The following is an 18,409-nucleotide window of genomic DNA, read 5'->3' as shown; positions in this document are numbered from 1 at the left end:
AAGGGGGCTGCCAATTCATTGTGAGCACATTTCGCATTGCTGACGTAAGCCAATTATAAGCCCAGGGTTTTCTTATTAAAAGCATCATAATGACAAAGGCCGCAATTCCAAAGCCCCCTGGCACAAAGGGATGCGCAGCTGGATCCTGCATCCGGTTTTGCTCACTTGCTAAGTTTTCTGAGCCCAGCTGAACAATCAGTAGGAGACGCTACATTGCAGTTAGATACCTCAGCATAGTAGAGGGAAAGAAAAGGAAAAGGGAATCTCTGTGCCCTTCACATTCTCTGGTTATATACTGGCAATAACAAAGACAAAGAAGCTTCTCTCATGGCTGGTTGAAGTGTATGGTCCAGAAGGACTTACAAAAACAATTCATTTTAAATACTCAAGTTGGTGTAATTATGATCAGCACAGATCAAGTTTTCAAAGGGTAATTTGACAGGTTACAAGTAGCAAGTATTTGTTTCATTTCTGTAAATTTTAAATGTTATGATTAATCATCTGGTAAGGAAATAATTTTAACTAATGAACACACAGCTCCTTCATCTCTGTATGCTGTAAGCAGTCGCAGAAATGGATTATTTTTTATGAAGGTCAGGCTGCAAGGCTGCTGAAATATGACTCACAAAAGTGCTCTTCAGGTGCAATTAATTCAGCAAAAGTGTCATTCTTTACGATCTCAAAGCTTTTGCAGCATACACCCATAGGCTCTCTGACCTACAAGGGCTCGCGGTTAACGAACACCTCAATTTTAAAATCCTCGTCCCTGGTTTCCAATTCCTCTATGGTCTATTTATCTATATCCCTCGTTCTGTAATCTCCTCCAGCTTGCCGCCCTCTGAGATATCTGCACTCCTCTGATTCTGACCTCTGATGCATCCCCATTTTTAATTGCTTCACTACTGGCGGCCAGACCTTCAGCTACCCAGGCCCTAAGCTCTGTAATTTCTACAATAAACATCACCGTCTCTTGACCTCTCTCTCCTTCTTTAAGGCACTCCAAAAAAACCGCCTCTTTGCCCAAGACTTTGGTCACCCGGGGAGATGGTGACGTAGTGGTAATGTCACTGGACTAGTAACCTAGAGGTCCAGGCTAATGTTCTAGGGCCAAGGGTTCAATTCACACCATGCCAGTTGGTGGAATTTAAATTCAATTAATAATCTGGAATTGAAAAGCTAGTCTCACTAATGGTGACCATGGGCAGAATCTTCAGCTCAGTGAGTGGTGGTGGGGCCTGCTTACCAAGGCATAAAATGGCATGCATCCTGATGTCACTGTGTAGTCATTTAGATATTGTGTTCAGTGGGTGTGTGCCAGAGGTGGCTGTGCACCCACCAAAATGTCAAAGGCCTATTAAGGCCATTTAAAAAACCAATTAAACTTGTTAGCAATGCTGCCCGTCTAGCCTTAAGGTTGGCGGGCAGGCAAAGAGCCCAGGTGGCCTTTGCGTTTTTTACGGAATCTCATCCACAGGCGGGATGAGGTTTCATGAACGTTTTTAAAGTGTTTTAAAAGTTTTTAATAAAATTAATGGACATGTCCCAGCTCGCCTGACAGTTTCACATGAGGGGACATGTCCTTAAAATTTTTTTTTACCTTTAATCAATGTTTTATAAGTGAAAGTAATCTCCCTGAGGCGCCCCTGTGCCTCAAGGAGATTCCTGCGCTTTTTCGCGCGCATGCACAAAAGAGCGCAATCCTCGACTCAGGCAACCCCCACGCCTGCACAGGGGGCACTCAGCGCTTCCAGGTGCATGTCACACTGGGCCCGTCCACGTAAAATGGCGGTGCCCAGCCGATAGGGGGCGCCGGTCAGCTGCGCACCCGCCCGCGCCCACCCCCACACAATTCCTCCTGACGAGTAGAAAATTCTCCCCCATGAGACCATGATTGATTGTTGTAAAAACCGATCTGGTTCACTAATACCTTTTAGGGAAGGAAATTTGCCATCCTTGCCTGGTCTGGCCTACATATGACACCAGGCCCACAGCCTGACTCTGAACTGCCCTCTGAAATGACCCAGCAAGCCACTCAGTTCGAGGGTGATTAGAAATGGGCAACAAATGCTGACCTTGCCAGTGATACCCACACCACATGAAAGAAAGAAATGAAATCCAGCGTACTATCTCCTTAAGTGACTGAGTGCTATAATTTGTTTGATAATCTTCCTGATAAGCACCCTGGGAAGTTTGGCTAAATTAAAGTCACTGTATTAATAAAAGTTGTTGCTGTTGTTCAAAAGGTTCTCGTGATTGCCACACTTTTATTTGTGAGTAAGAAAGAGAAAAACTGAGAGTGTGTGTGAGAGAGTGAGGGTGTGAGAGAGAAAGAGAGGACACACAGAGAGATAGAAACAAGCGTTTCTCAATAGTTAGCTTCCTGAATCTTTCTGAGCCAAGGTGCCTTGTGGGGGATCTCATGGTTGAGAAGGAGGGACTGAGTACATGACAGGAAATCCCCAGAGAAATGCTGCGGTTCCTCCTGACCTCAAAAGTAAAGACCCCACAGGCCCTGATTCTCAACGCAATTTTCCCACACTATCCCCATATCCCTTGATATCCGTTGTCTGCACCCTGTGACTTCCTGTTCAAGCCATCCAGTTAAAATTGCAGTCAAGCCCTGATAAATTATCGAACTGACATACAAATGCAAAAAAAGGACTCCAGCACCTTTGGTTGGGTGTCTTTGCCACCTGAGCAGGTTAAAATTAGAAATGGTCAGCTCCTGGAAGGTCAAGGATGGGACAAGATGGATGATTTTAATTGTCCACCCACCGGACAGCTAAGGTTAAAATGATTCCAGAATTCGAGAGACACTGAAAAATGATAGAAAGAAAGATAAACAAACAACACAAGTGACAGGAGCTGCTTTTGTGTACTGTTTGTTTATGCCAGATAATGGGAGATGAAAAAAAAAACTCGGGGCAGAAGTTTTAGGTCAACAGGCGAGTGCAATTGGCGGGTCCGGGATTGACTGGGGAACGGACCGCTGACTGTGATCGGCCACCGAGCGCAATTTCAGGCTAGCTGGCCGATTAACGGCCAGCCAGTGTGAAGCACGCGCTGAGTGCTGCTCAGAACTGACGGGGTGGGGGCAGGAAGAGGGTGGGCGCTGACAGAAAGCTCCCTGAAGGCAGAGAGCTGCCTCAGGGAGCTGAAGACCTGAAAAGCATTAAGTAAAGGTTTTAAATCAGGAAAAAAAAGTCCAAGCATCACAATCAGTCACCTGAACATATACACCATAAAAATGCTGCCCACAGATTTTTCTTTTTCTTTCATTTAATAATGGAAACCTCATCCCACCCTTGGATGAGGTTTCATGAAAAATGTAGGGTCCACCTGGCCGATTTGCCCATCCGCCAACCATAAGGTTGGACGGACCGTGAAAAAGCGGGAGACAATTGCACCATTAATAACCTTAATTGGCCTCTTAATTGTCGGCGGCTGCACTTCCGACTTTTGCACGCGCCCGCCGACTGAAGTGACACACGAGCGTGGGATGGCGTCGGGACACTCGCCCGACGTCATCTCGCACGATTTCACATCCGATCAGGTTGGGCGCAATCAGCGTAAAATTCTGCCTTAGGTCTTCATTTCTGCTGTTGGGATAATAAAGCTGAATTTAATTGTGCAAATGCTTGGAAACAGCTCCCGAATGCCAGTCTCCTAGAATTCAATCTAAATAACATCCAGGTTAAAAACAGCTGGACAGGTAAGGAGAAAACCACGCACACCGATTCTCAAAAAATTGACCTCCTTTTCATATCCCGAGGCCTTGTACATTTTTCAGCGTCCAGCTCCATGTCCATCTCTCCCACAACTCCCTGTTTGAATCCTTGGCTCTGCCTCTCCTTCAGCACCAAAACAGACATAATCCAAACCATGAGCAGCGTTCACTGTGACTGTGATGCGCTTGTTACTCCTTGTCCACTCAGTGGCCTTCGGCACAGTTAATCAGACCATTCTCTTCCTTCTTGTTCTTTTCCCAGCTCTGTGGGCCTGTCCTTGTTTGGTACCACTGGTACTGATCCAATTACAGCCACATCATCTCCAGCAATGGCTTCTTCCCATACTGCCACAACACTTCCCTTCCTCATCCATATTAACACAGATGACATTCATCACTGGTCTCCGTCACCTCGCTTGATCCTCCAAGTGAAACTGTTACTTGAAACAGACTTAGTAAAGAAGAATTTTGGTGTCAAGAGAAGGAGAGAAAAATGGTAAAAATGTACTGAACTGGTATTGATCTGTGCTAGTAAAAGCACCTTGCATGACAATTTCTGTCTTCAACACTGGATAAATGAGGATGGGGCCAATACAGCGACAATTGTTTTGTAAGAAAATGAATGTTATCGCACAAAAAAGACTGCTATTGTAAGGGTTATTTTCAGTGCAAATCATTCACCCCTCACTTCTAATGCAGCAGCCTCATGCAGGTTTTTAAGAAGAGTCCTTAAGCCTACACCCTAGGTCGATACCTCCCAGCCCAAGAACTCCATGTGGACCCATCTTCATTTTCTATCTGATCAATGCAGATCAGACACTGATTCCCTATTGAATACTTGGAAATGAATAGAGGATCACCGGGCAGAATTTTACATTCCTCTGCCAGTGGGTTTGCAGGTGAGGGTGGCTCGTAAAATTCCTCGAATGGCCTTCCCACTGGGCTCACGCCCGCCCCGACATCTCCACAATTTTAGAGTGGGACAGGTGGGGCCTAGATTGGCCCGATCACCCTAGCCCAAATTGAGTCAATTAATGACCATTTAAGGGCCCTTTCCACAATTTTCAGGATGGCAGGAGCCGTTCAGGGACAGTGTGGGGGAGACTGGAAAGTGACTCTGCTCAGGCCTCGGGTGTGAAGGTGGGGTGGGGGGGGGGTGGTGGGGGGTGAAGGGTGTGGGGGTGATGTGGGGTACAACCATCAACAGCCTCCTTTCAATGTCATTTTCCGCTCCCCACCCCGCCCCAACAACGGCTCCTATTCTGAGACTATGTTCCCTGGTTCTAGGCTCCCCAGTCTTCCTACATCTACCCTGTCAAGCCCTGTAAGAATGTTGTATGCTTCAATGAGATCACCTCTTATTCTTCTAAACTCTAGAGAATACAAGCCCAGTCAACTCAATCTCTCCTCATAGGACAATCCCACCATCTCAAGAATCAGCCTGGTGAACCTTTGTTGCACTCCTCTATAGTAAACATATCCTTTCTCAGGTAAGGAGACCAAAACTGCACACAATAGTCCATGTGCAGTCTCACCAAGGCTTGATACATTTGCAGCAAGACTTCACTCCTGTCTTTAAATCCCCTTGCAATAAAGGCCGGCATGTTATTTGCCTTCCTAACTGCTTGGGGTAATTGCATCTTACCCCTGGATCATTTTCCCAGAGGTGCGATGGGGAGGGGGGTGAGAGGCGGGCAGCAGGGGTACCTGCCTACAAGAGGCAGGTAGCCAATTAAGCCTGTTAAGGATTGTCAGAGATCGACTGGAATTTCTCAGTCAGCTTCCAAGCACCCGGAAGCATCAGGGAAACAGTGTAGCTGCCTGGAGACGGTCTCTTAGCAACAGATCTGGAAGGCGGGCAATGCCCCAAGGATTCCCCCTCCATAATGGTGCCCCAGCGATTCTACTCTTTATTTAAAACTTTAAAAAGTTGGAGAGAGGGCATCTCAAAATGGTGACATTCTCTCTGTCACTTGCCTGATGAAGAAACCTGCTGCTTTAGTGTTGAAGGGCCTCCTATTGGCCTTCCAGCTTCAAGAGCTCACCCACTGTTCATAAGTGAACAGTGAGCCTGCCTTCTGGCCGTTTATTGGCCAGGGAAAATCACGTGACTGAGGGATGGGCTTTTGACTCTCATTTGAGCCTGATACTGGGGTCCACAGGGAAAACTTTGCTCACAATGGCACAAATCCACAACAGTGGATTTATTCTCCCACCTTACTGAATTTCTGCTCCTGACCGTATCACTGCAGGGGACAGTGAGTTGGTGGCGAGGACTTTCCCATAGAACAGAAAAATCAGTGTGACATTCAGGCCACGCTCACGGATTTGCCAACTGCTGACTCAGAGCAGGTTTCATGTCTTATAAAGTTGATAAGTAACTGAGGGCAAACAGCTGAAAATGGTTTATCCTCAAGTAACAACGTTTGAAATCTAACACTGGAATCACTTCAAACCACATAGGTTAAGTTAAGCCGACATGTTCCTAACAGGCCTCAAATATACCCAAGACCTATTTATGCCAGCATGGCAACATCCCTCCCATAAGGTTCAGGTATGCGATGAAAATTTGACATCACTTCAAGATGATAATGTTTCAAAGGGACTCTCTGAACTAGTACACTCAGCAGATGTCTGCAAAGTTTAATGAATATCAGCACACCTAAGTTTCTGTGTTAACTGGTTCCATTGGCTAAGTGCCTCTGGATTCAAATCAAAAAGCTACAATCATTAAATCATCATTCTACAGAGAGCAGTGGAAGTAGCAGGAAAAACAGTCATGGCTTTCAGTGCAGATTGGTACAATCTGCTTACAGGATTTGTGTTTTGATTCGTACATTTCTTTTGTAAATTTTACACCTTTGGCTCTCACATGAACCAAGTATTGTATTCCTGTGGTGCCGACAAAATTCAAGTTTGGGTCATTACTGAGACACCGGAGAGGAATTTTTATTTTGTAGCTACCCTGAGCTATGCGTGGGCATGCTGATCTATAAAACATGCACTCTTCATCCAACCACCCTCCTGTGCCAGATTACTTAGACTGTCTAACTAGGCTGTCCTTAGGAGTTTTTGGAATGATTTTTTTGTGCTTATTAAGTGGGATATGGCAACTATATAGGATGGAACTTTTTTCCAGTTTTTGCACAGACGAGTGAGATTGTTTACTTTTTTGCCTGTTTCTGTTGCATTATATTCTGCTTTGAGCCATGGGACCATACAGGAACTAGCCCCAAACTGATTTCATTCAGGGCAGTTGCACATAGAAGAGAGTTGACTTTGGTGCTACTAGTCAAACCCATATCACAGAGATGAAATGAAATGCTAACGCACAAAACCACTCGGGTCCTAGTCAGACTGATCTTGACTGTTCCACTATTCAACTATTACAGATACAAAATTGGTAAGTATACATTTCCAAATTTACATTCCCCTCTCTGTTGAGGAGAAATGGGGGAATTGAGATGGATGGATTTCCAGCTGGCTGGCGTACAGCAAACTCACTATCATCTGCAACAAAACCTAATGATTTTCCCACTGATGACTTCAGTGTACATTGCATGCCATTACAGTGACTCAATAGATGGGCAATAGTAACCCTGCAAGGACATTCTTACCATGGCGTGGGTGGTGCCAAGGTTTAGCAGATTGTCATTTCATTTCTGGGACCTGGATTTGCATTTAGCTTGGACTAACTGCTTGAAAGCCTATTCTGTGCTATCTGTATGGGTTGGCTTAAGTTTGTGACATGGTTTCAGTTCAGTCCTAAATAGGTATGGGCTCATTGTGAAAATGTGCTTATAAGGCAAACTACAATCTCACCCAGGAAATTCAAAAGGCTGTCCAGTGCAGAAACTTGAAAACTGTTCTATGCTACAGGATTGACATACATCAGTTGAACAAAGAACAAAGAAAAGTACAGCACAGGAACAGGCCCTTCGGCCCTCTAAGCCTGCGCCGATCATATTGCCCGTCAACTAAAACATTTTGTACTTCTGGGGTCCATATCCCTCTATTCCCATCCTATTCATGTATTTGTCAAGCTGCCTCTTAAACACCACTATCGTACCTGCTTCCACCACCTCCTCTGGCAGCGAATTCCAGGCACTCACTACCCTCTGCGTAAAAAACTTGCCCCGCACATCACCTTTATAGTTTTCTCCACTCACCTTAAATCTATGTCCCCTAGTAATTGACTCTTCCACCCTGGGAAAAAGCTTCTGACTATCTACTCTGTCCATGCCACTCATAATCCTGTAAACTTCTATCAAGTCGCCCCTCAATCTCCGTCGCTCTAGTGAGAACAATCCGAGTTTCTCCAACCTCTCCTCATAGCTAATAACCTCCAGACCAGGCAGCATCCTGGTAAACCTCCTCTGCACCCTCTCCAACGCCTCCACATCCTTCTGGTAATGTGGCGACCAGAATTGCACGCAATGATATGGGCTAAAATTAACAGGGCAGTCTTGTTCCCAAAACCAGAGCTTTCTGTAAGAAATACAACATCAGTGAGCAGATTGCAAGTTTATTTTCAATTCATTAAGGTATTTAGTATATCATCCTGTGCAAAGACAAGTATCACACAATCTCAATACCGATCACTATTAATAGTTGCCAAATGACAAACTTGGCAACATTTGTAACTTTGTCCATGCATTGAACCATGAAACAGAACCAAGGAATCAGAAACCGGGCAGGTGGGCTATTAAACAAGAGGATTTGTTACCCCCTTCCAAACCAGCCCTTATGTGCCATCTCCCATTGTGACCTGCAGGGTTCTGCAGGCGGATAAGAAGCCTGCCTAAAGCAACCGGGGGGTCTCAGGATTTTTGCAGATCAGGGTCCTATTATGTCAAAAGAACTATTTTAACTGGGCCATATGTGGGGAGGTCTGTTATTGTGGCTCTGAAGCTCATATGCAGACAGAAGAGGCCCTCCAATCGGAAACTTTGTCCTGAGGGGGCAGGAGAAGCTGCTCACTGGCAGCATGCAGATATGGCCGACGAAAAATACTCCAAGCCTCAAATTTAGGCAAACTATTGTGTTTTGCGCTCCCTTCCTGTCAACCTGAAATCCACTCTACATTAAAATTGACACCCAGCTTTTCGCTCGATTGAAGACTGCTTTGAAGAATAATCAGAGTTTAAGTGGTTGAGCGTTGAACATTAATGAAATGTGGCCTTGTGTTGGACCTGCCTTCCTCCATCTTCCCTTAAGTAGAGACATCATTTAAACTATTTCATTAAAATGTTTGCCAAGGAAAGCAGTTCGGAATAAACTCTCTTGAGCATTTTCAAAACCTGTTGGGAGCAATGAGCGGATCGATGATGGGTAACAGGAATGTTTTGGTTTCGTATCTGAACTCCTAATGATCTCTTTGGGGAGATTATAATCTCCAAGTATAGAACTGGGGACAATAATTAGGAATGTTTTCAATTTAATTGTCCTTTCACCGTTATGCCATGGTAATATAAGCAATCAGGGCCAATTGGCATCTGCTTGGTTTTAATTTTGACGTGATTTGCACATTAATCAGAACTAAATTAGTCCTTTAGAGAATCTTCACAAAAATTGTCTTTTGGTTGGATTCACAAGGCAGCTGAGTTAGAATGTGCAGGCAAGCCTTATCTCCCAGTATTTAGGATCCTAAACAAAAAGTGTGAGTCAGAGAATTGAGCTACAGTTTAATGGTTCTATTTCCAATCTCCACTTATGCTCAGGAAAGCTCCTCATTTTTTTTGCAGTGACCTCCTTCATTTTTTCCCCAAATTGCACTGTCGTACACACTGCCACCAACTCTTCAAGACACCTTCTTCTGAACTTCCAGTTATTTTAAACATCTCTCATCCTTCAACACTATTCAGAATGAATAGCAAACATGGCCAGAAATTTTCTCCAATAGGGGGGCTTGTGCGGGGGCGGGCGCAAACCCGATTGGTGCCCCCGATTGGGGCTGTGCCACCATTTTACGTGGGCGGGCCAATTAAGGCCTGCCCATCATGATGCGCGCCCAGAAGCGGGAGGGATGGGGATTCCCTGAGTGGTTCCCTGCGCTCTTTCACACATGCGCGCGAAAGAGTGCAGAGATCTCCCTGAAGCACCCCTTTCAGTCTTCACCTTTGAAATAAAGGATTTTTAAACTTTTAGAACACATCCCCTCATGTGACACTGTCACATGAGCTGGGACATGTCAAAGAATAAATGTATAAATTTTAATTAGATTTTAAAACAGCTCGTGAAACCTCATCCCGCCTGTAGATGAGGTTTCATGAAAAATGCAAAGGCCGCCTGGGCTCTTCGCCTGCCCGCCAACCTTAAGGTTGGACAGGCAGCTCATTAAATTGAGTTAGCAAGTTTTTAACAGGCCTTTGACAGTTCGGTAGGCGCGCAGCTGACTTGGCTGCGCACCTACCAAGCTGACAATCCAAGTGACGCGCAGTGACGTCGGGATGCATGCCCAATGTCACCGTGCATCATTTTACGCATCGGCGAGCGGGCCCCGCCCCTGCCCCCACTCACCGACAGGAAAATGCTGCCCCATGTCTTTGATACATCGGAAGAGAAAAATGTTCATTTGTGAGCCAAAGAATCATAGAAATTAACAGTGCAGATGGAAACCATTTGACCCATCATGTCTTTCCTGGCTCTTAAACATTCGTAACTGATCCTACTTGTCCTAGATATGTGTCTCCCCTGAATCAAATAATCCACTTTTCCCTTAAAGGATGCAATGGTTACATATCAACTATTCCTTTGGCAAAGCACCCATACATCATATGGGGCTGGATTTTGCGTACTCCAACAGGCATATTTTCCATGCCCAGCCCACCACCTTCTTGCCTACCCTGAGCTATCCCCCATAAAGGCTAGATGGGCGGGCGCCAAAATCGGCAACCAGTCCGCCATATTTAAATAAATAGCTAAAGGTCCATGGAACTTGTTACCAAGACAATTGATCAGGATATTACTCTCCCCACGGCATAATATGATTGGAATGGGCAAGTGGGTGGGAATGAGCAGTTTGTTTTTTGAGGGTAGATTGAGAAAAAGTGGGCAGAAAAGTGGGCACATCATTCAGGGGCTGTCCTGTGCACATTGGAGGCACCCCCCCACCACACCAAGGTGTCACCCTCCGCCACTTTGTTCCTTGCCGCCGACCCTCTCCAGCTGCAGCTCTCCAGCCCCCCTCTCCTCTTGGACTCTTGGATCCCTCCCTGCTCTAAAAGCCCAGGACTTACCTGTTTCAGCAGTCATTGCTCTTCTTCCTGTTCCTTATTGCAGTTCAGCATCTGCTATGGAGTTCTGGCACTGCCGGGACTGCTGGAACTGCCAGCCAATCAGATTGACCAGCAGCTCTAAACAGCGGTACTTCCTCCCACTGAAGGGTAGAAGTCCCACTCTCACCTAGACTAGCCTTCCAGCAGCAGGCTATGGTTGTGGGGTGGGCTTCTTTCCAATGCGTTGGCTGCCAGCCAACTTTCCTTCCGGTGGTCCGAGCAGTCGGCCCCCTCTCCCCACCCCGTAAAATCAAGCCCATGTTTATGACTTCCCTGTTAACAGCACATGGAGGAAATGTTGCCCCTTGTAAATTTCAATTTTGTGCTGCCAATTTCCATGATTACAGATAACCTCACTCATTACCTGCGTCTCACATATCGCTTCTTCAGTTAATAGTAGGATCAATTCAATTCCTTTTGTAGTGCAGCAAAAATCATCTTTGCACATTTAAATGAAATGGACTAATAGGTTCACATTCTTCCAATCTCCCTCATTTGTCACAGCACATTAATTGTTTGCAGCACCATTTACAGAGAAGTGGAGACCTTATTAATAAGGTGTTGCCAAATGTATTCTATTCCGCAGCCACGTTAAACAACTCCTGCACTTTCTGTGCTTAGAATTGATATACAGCAACAAATTATCCTTTTTAATTTTATATAACAGTTTTGGTTTCTAGTGATTTGAGGAAACATAATAAGTTGATCTCATTAATATTCATTCAGATGACTGCAAACTGCTTCTTACTGCCAAACAGGAGCTGGTAACTTTGCAGTGAGACTTCTGACAAGGTGATCTTCCAGTAGTCAGTATCATGCGCACATTCACTTTTTTGTTCGACCATGTTATATGCTTTTGGCTCGGTATTATTTGATTTTACTGGTTTCTCACAGGCCCTTGCAAGAAAACTCTGAGACATTTTCCCTTTGTGATCTTTTAGTTGGAGGATCCTAGGCATTCCTACCTACTAGAATCACCTATTAGAAAATCTCCCCAATTTCTGAACACAGGTAGCGTTTAAGAAAAGACACATTTTAGGGCTGTGCAGGGTTAGAAATGTATGAATACCTAAGACTCGTAAGCGATCAGCACCAACGACTACTTCACTGTCCTCTGCTGAAAACAACAGCTTGTTGGTATGAGAGATGACTTCAAATCGCTTGCCACGTGCTTCTATAGATTCACTTCCTGCAGCCAAACACAAAGAATTATGAGACATTGGAAATGGTGTAATTAATGTAACATTCAGAAACGCAATCAGTTAGCCATATTCCAGAAGGACATATGAACATATTAAATTGAAGCAGAAATACACCATATGGCCCCTGAGCCTAATTTGCCTTTCAATAGGATCATGGCAGATCTTCGACCTCAACTCCATTTTCCCACCCGCTCCTCATATCCCTTCTTCTCTGAGAAATCAAGAATTTGTCTCTCTTAGCTTTAAATATAATCAACAATGGAGCATCCACAACCCTCTGGCGCAGAGAGTTCCAAAGTTTTACAGCCCTCTGAATGAAGATCTTTCTCCTTGTCTCAGTTCTCAATGATCGATCCTTATCCTGAGGCTGTGCCACTATTTGCTAGGTTCCCCACCCAGAGGAAAGGTATCCACCCTATCAAGCTTCTTTTGAATCTTGTATGTTTTAATTAGATCACCTCTCATTCTTCTAAACTCTGGACAGTATAGGCCCAATTTACTCAGCTTCTCATCATAGGACAACCCTCTCATTCTAGGAAGAAATCTGGTGAACCTTCACTGTACTGCCTCCAATGCACATATATCCTTCCTTAAATATGGAGACTAAAACCAGGCACAGTGCTCTAGATATGGTCTTAACAAAGCCCTGTATAATTATAGCATGACCTCCTTGTTCCTGTGCCCCAATCCCCTTGCCATTTACCTTCCTAATTGCTTGCTTAACCTGCATCCTAAATTTGTGTTCCTTGTATGAGTACATGTACCAAGTCTTTCTGAACATCAACATCACCTTTTAAAAAACACTCTGCTTTTCTATTCTTGCATGTATGTAACCTCACACTATCCCACATTATACTCCATCTACCTTCTTGTTGCTCATTCACTTAACCTATCTATATTTGCAGCATCATTATTACACCCTCCTGACTGCTTACATAACCACCTCAGTTTATATCATCAGCAAACATGGATACATTACTCTTGGTCCTTTCCTCTAAGTCATTAATGTAGATTGTGAATAGCTGAGGCCCCAGCATTGATCCTTGTGACACTCTGCTAGCTACAGCCTGAAAACTTGAAATGCTCCATTTATCCTTACTCCCTGTTTCCTGTTACCTAATCCTCCTCCATGCTAATATACTAGTCCCTTGTCCCATGTTTTAATGTTTTGTGCAGTACCTTATTGAATGCCTTTTGGAAAGCCAAGTGTACTACATCTACTCACTCCCCTTTATCTACCCTAACTCTAATAACTTTTTTCAAATTCAATTTCCCTTTCATTGAAGCATGTTGACTCTGTCTGATCGGACTATGATTTTCTAAGTGCATAATAAGATTTCTATAATAATAGATTTCAGCTTTCCCTGAAGATTGATGTCAGGCTAACTGGCCTTTAGTTCCTTGTTTTCTCTCCCTCCTTTTTTGAATTGCAGTCTAATATTTGCCAACTTCCAATCTATTGGGACTGTTCCAGATTCAATGGAATTTTGGAAAATTACAAGTGTACATCCACTATCTCTGCAGCTGCCTCTTTTAGAACTCTATGAGGTCCTGGGGATTTGTCAACTTTTAGTTACTCAAGTTTCTCTAATACCCTTTCCCTGCTGATAATAATTACTTTAAGTTCATTCCTCTTATTAGTTACCCCCTATTGGTACATAATTTGCGTTTTCTACTCTGAAATCAGACACAAAATATTTTTTCTCATCTCTGTAATTTCCATATTCCTCATGATAATATCTCCTGTCTCTGCCTCTAAGGGACCAATGCTTACTTTTGCTACTCTCCTCCTCTTTATATAATTGCAAAAGCACTTATAATCCATTTTTATAGTCCTGGCTAGTTTATTCTCATATTCTATTTTTTTTCTCTTTTAATCAATGTTTTGGTTGCCCTTTGCTGGTTTAAAAAAAACTTCCCCCATCCTCAATCTTACTGTTAATCTTCTCAACATTATAAGCCTCTTCTTCTAATTTAATACCATCCTTAACTGCATTTTTCTCACTGGGTTTTCGTTACTTAATGGAATGTATTTTTGTTGAACATTTTGAATCACTTCTTAATATGGCCACAACTTTTCTCTTTAGATTTCTAAACCCCCCCATCCACCCCCTTTCATTTCAACCCTCCTCCCCTCTTCTTTCAGTTTAAAGTTCTACTCAAAGACTTAGGGCAGAATTTTGCCGTCGACGAGCAGGGGGCGGAGCCCGCTCGCCGATGCGTAAAATGACGCTGGATGATGTTGGGCAGAACCCCCAACGTCATCCCGTCCCATTTAAATTTTCAGGAAGGCGGGGGGACAGCGAAATCAGCTGCGGGCCCGCCGACCTGTCAATGGCCAATTGAGGCCATTAACAGGATCAATTATACAATTAAAGGACCTGCCCGTCCAACCTTAAGGTTGGCGGGCAGGCCAGGAGCCCCGGCGGCAAATAGGAAAAACATGAAGCCTCATCCAGTGGCGGCATGAGATTTCATGCAGGGTTTTAAAAAGTTTAATAAACTTATTATGTAAATTATGAACATGTCCCATCTCATGTGACATTGTCACATGAGGGGAACATGTTAGGGAATTTTTTATTTCTATTTTTCATATTTTTAAAAGTGTCAGCAATCTCCCTGAGGCTGCACTTAGCCTCAGGGAGATGTGCTCTCTTTCATGCGCATGCGCGAAGGGGTGCACTCTCGCTTTTGGGGAATTCCCCCCCCCCCCACCGCCTGCATAGGAATCACATAGCACTTCCCACCGGACATCACGTTCGGTGGGTCTTAACTGGCCCGGCAGCGTAAAATGGCGGTGGGGCCCACTACTCCGGCTGGGATCGGCTCCCCGCCCACCGGAGATTGGGTCGGGCCCACCCTCCCGGCAGGCAGAAAATTCTGCCCTTTGTTATACGATTGGCCGGGACTCCAATCCCAGCCCGGTTTAAGTGGCACATATTTCTACGGAACAGTCGACAATTTTTGCAGTCATAAAACATCCCTTGGTGATGAAATTCAGGGCTGGATTTTACGCACCTCACTGGTCATTTTGAAGGCAGGGGAACTCGTAAAATCCAGTGGGCGACTTGCCCACACCTATCTACCCACCCCACTGACCTTTCTGAAATTTTATGGGGGTGGGGGGGCGGGGGGGTTGGGGGGGGCGGTGTGAGCATTGGGTGGCCTACCCAACCTTGAGCCTATTGGCCCTACCACCGCTGGTATTTAGCCACAGCGGGGAGAGGCCTGCCCCATGCAGAAAGCCCAGCGAGGGGGTGGAACCTCTTTTGGGGTGTGCCTGAGCTTATCAGAGGCCTAGCCCTCCCCCCAGCCTCTTGAACCTAGCCCCCTGCCCCCGTCACCCCCGTCGCCCCCCTCACCAAGACCTCTGAGCTAGGTTTCTTGGCATGGTGGGACTGCCTGTAGTCACAGACAGCAGTGGCCAACTGCTCCTGTTTGGCACTGCTGGGACTACAGAACTTCCGAGATAGGGGCGAAAGTCTTACCTTAAAGCAATTTACATTAAATTGCCGCGGGGCAGCCATTAGAATCGTGGGGCACAAAATGGGTGGTAGAACATTGGCCACCATACTGTAACCCTACCAGAGTTGAATCTCATCCCACCTGTCTCCAGTAAGTTAACCATTTTGTGGTTCATTGAAACAGCTTAAGGCAGCTGTTGATAATAGCCAGTACTAAAATTTCCTACTCAAACTAAAAGGAGTTATTACATTTGTATTCCTTCCTTTAGTTCTAACTCCATTTAGAGACTCCTGACCAAATGCCCCTGTGTTCCTCTATAATTGCTCATTAGATTTGTGAGAGAGAATTACCTGAGCTTTTTTTCAAATCTTTCTAATAAAATATCTGCATAACATCTTCCATCCCTTTAGCAGCAAGGCCAAGATTTAGCTGGTAACTATCGATGGTTACTGCAGTATTGACAAAGAGCACTACAATTCTGCACATCAGCTTAAACCAATTGGGACCATCGCTGATAGCAAGTTAGTTTAATGAAACCCCTGGGCTGAAAGGAGTTAACCAAAATACTTGTTGTTTGTTCAGAATCATAAAGCACCATGTGGTCTTCTATAGGCAAATAAACTGAGAGTTATAACCATGCCCATCTCAAAATAATTTCCCTCGGGCCTCAACAGCTGGTATCTCAAGGTTAAATTTCAGCTATCTGTCAGAAGTGTTTCATTCATGCATATAATTAAACTTCATCTTTGTTTTGTTTTTCTCCTTCCTGTTCTCTCAACAAGTACACAATGTTCAACTTAGACATGTGCACACTAGACAGCTGCAAGCCCACGAAGAAATGTTGCTGAAGCAGTTTAAAAAACTGCCTTGTTCCCAATTGATCTACTTGACTGGAAATAGTTCTTTAACTGTGACAATACCAGGGTTTGAGGTTGTGGGGAGGGTGGGTTTGAACAAGCATGACTATTGGAAATAACATTTGTCACCCCAGGAGGTGAGATTTTAACTCGCTCAAAACCCATTCACTTACACTTTATTTAATGAATGAATCTTGACTTGGGCCCAAATTTTAAATTTTAAGTGCAGGTTAATTTTCAGCAGCTGAGTTTTGATATCAATTCAAAATTCACCCATTGCAGAAAACAAAAAGGGCCTGAGGCTTTAAAACTCCCACACCTCTCAACTATAGCAGATGGGAAGCTATGGAAAAATACACTCCCTGAAGTTAGCCTGCTGAGGCCAGCTAAGTGGCAATATTAGCTGTCGGATCATCTCGGGGATGGGCCTGCAATGGGGCTGGGAGTAAGAGTGAGACAGAGAAAGCCTAGGATTTCCTTGTGTGGGCCAGAGCATCACTACTGCTTCTCCTGACCCCATAAAGGAAGCTTAAAAAAAAATTTCAACATACCCTTTAGCACCTCATTGGCCTAGACCCATTTCCTTGCTGGGTTGGACTGATGGGAAACTCTCTGCCAAATCATGCAAAAATTTTCTGGTAAAAATAGCCATTGGGTCCAGTTAACTATGTCGGGAAGTGATATACATAAGTTAAAATGGGACCTTGTAGCTTAGGGTGGACGTTGTTGCTACCTGCTCAGTGAAGCAGATTAAAATAGTTGTAGTTCACCTCCTGCTAACTCCATTTTAACTGCCCACTTGTCCAGTTTTTGATTGGGTGAGTAGGGTCAAAATTGCCATGATCTGTTCTGTATTTGATAGAAGTAAAGCATGCTTCAGTCCATTTCCAACACCACCCACCTCACCCACCGCATCCATTCACGAATGCAGCTTTGACCTAAGAGTACCAGGAAGAAACGTTTTACAAAGACATTGGGAATCCATCACTGGTTTTACTTCCCCCCTCCATTGAAAAGTGTCAGATCATCACTTGCCCTCAGCAACATGTATAAAATTGGGAACTCAGGAGACATTGACAACTGAACCAAACATGCAGGAGTGCGCACTGGTGATTAATCCAGCATACACAAGAAGACAGAAAACCCAACAATTAATATTTAGCATAAAATAAACTGGGGGAGCTTTTTATGTAATGTTTAGAAAAAAATGAATCTGCATCTAAAAATTGTTTTATGATTTTTCAAGTCTTCTCCTTTGAAGAACAATTTAGCAACTGGATGGCAGTGGCATTGAAACGCTGGGGACGAGTTCATTTCTGCCAGTCCGGGAAGCCACGGCTGAACTTTACGGTTGTCAGGCGGTTAATTGTCTGAGGCCATGGCTTCTGTTCCCATGAGGGAGGATGTCCCACCTCCACGAGCTGCCAGCCAATCAGAGGGCTGGGAGAGCTCCAGTCCCAGTAGTGCCACAAGGAAAGATGGCCACTGCTGGGATTGCAATCAGTCCCCAATCATGAATGGCGCTGGAGGTTGAACTAGAAGGTAAGTGGGAAGGCCTCAATGGGGCCAGTTAGGCAAGTCCCAACAAGGATGGGGAGGCAATCGAAAGGCGAGGCGGGTGTCCAAGCTGGGGCGGCTCTCTCCACTGGGGAGCCCTCTGTTGACCCTCCCACCCTGGAGCCAGACTGCCAGGATTTAACTGTGGCAATGGGAGGAGGCCCTTTGGTGGCTTAGTTTGCCACTTAAGGACATCAATTGGGCCAGTCGCTGCCTACTCTGCTGCTAGTAAAATGCCAGCAGAGGCAGGTAGGTGATGGGCACGGTGCCCCCTCCTGGCTATCCGACTTGATTTTGCACCCCCAATCCCCCATCACCCCCCCC

At 44.9% G+C, this 18,409-nt stretch overlaps 1 protein-coding gene across 2 annotated transcripts in view; it reads right to left on the bottom strand.

The window, feature by feature from the left end:
- Nucleotides 1–18,409, bottom strand: part of sgcd (sarcoglycan, delta (dystrophin-associated glycoprotein)) — a 235,051-nt gene that overhangs the window by 59,834 nt on the left and 156,808 nt on the right. For both annotated transcript variants that reach the window (XM_078551046.1, XM_078551045.1), the window contains exon 5: nt 12,074–12,193. In XM_078551046.1, the coding sequence (XP_078407172.1) occupies nt 12,074–12,193 (120 nt within the window). The remainder of the gene's footprint in view (nt 1–12,073; nt 12,194–18,409) is intronic.

Source organism: Cetorhinus maximus, chromosome 10 (genome assembly GCF_964194155.1).
Source record: "Cetorhinus maximus chromosome 10, sCetMax3.hap1.1, whole genome shotgun sequence".
NCBI classification, from domain to species: domain Eukaryota; kingdom Metazoa; phylum Chordata; class Chondrichthyes; order Lamniformes; family Cetorhinidae; genus Cetorhinus; species Cetorhinus maximus.
This window is presented reverse-complemented; position numbering and strand designations above follow the sequence as displayed.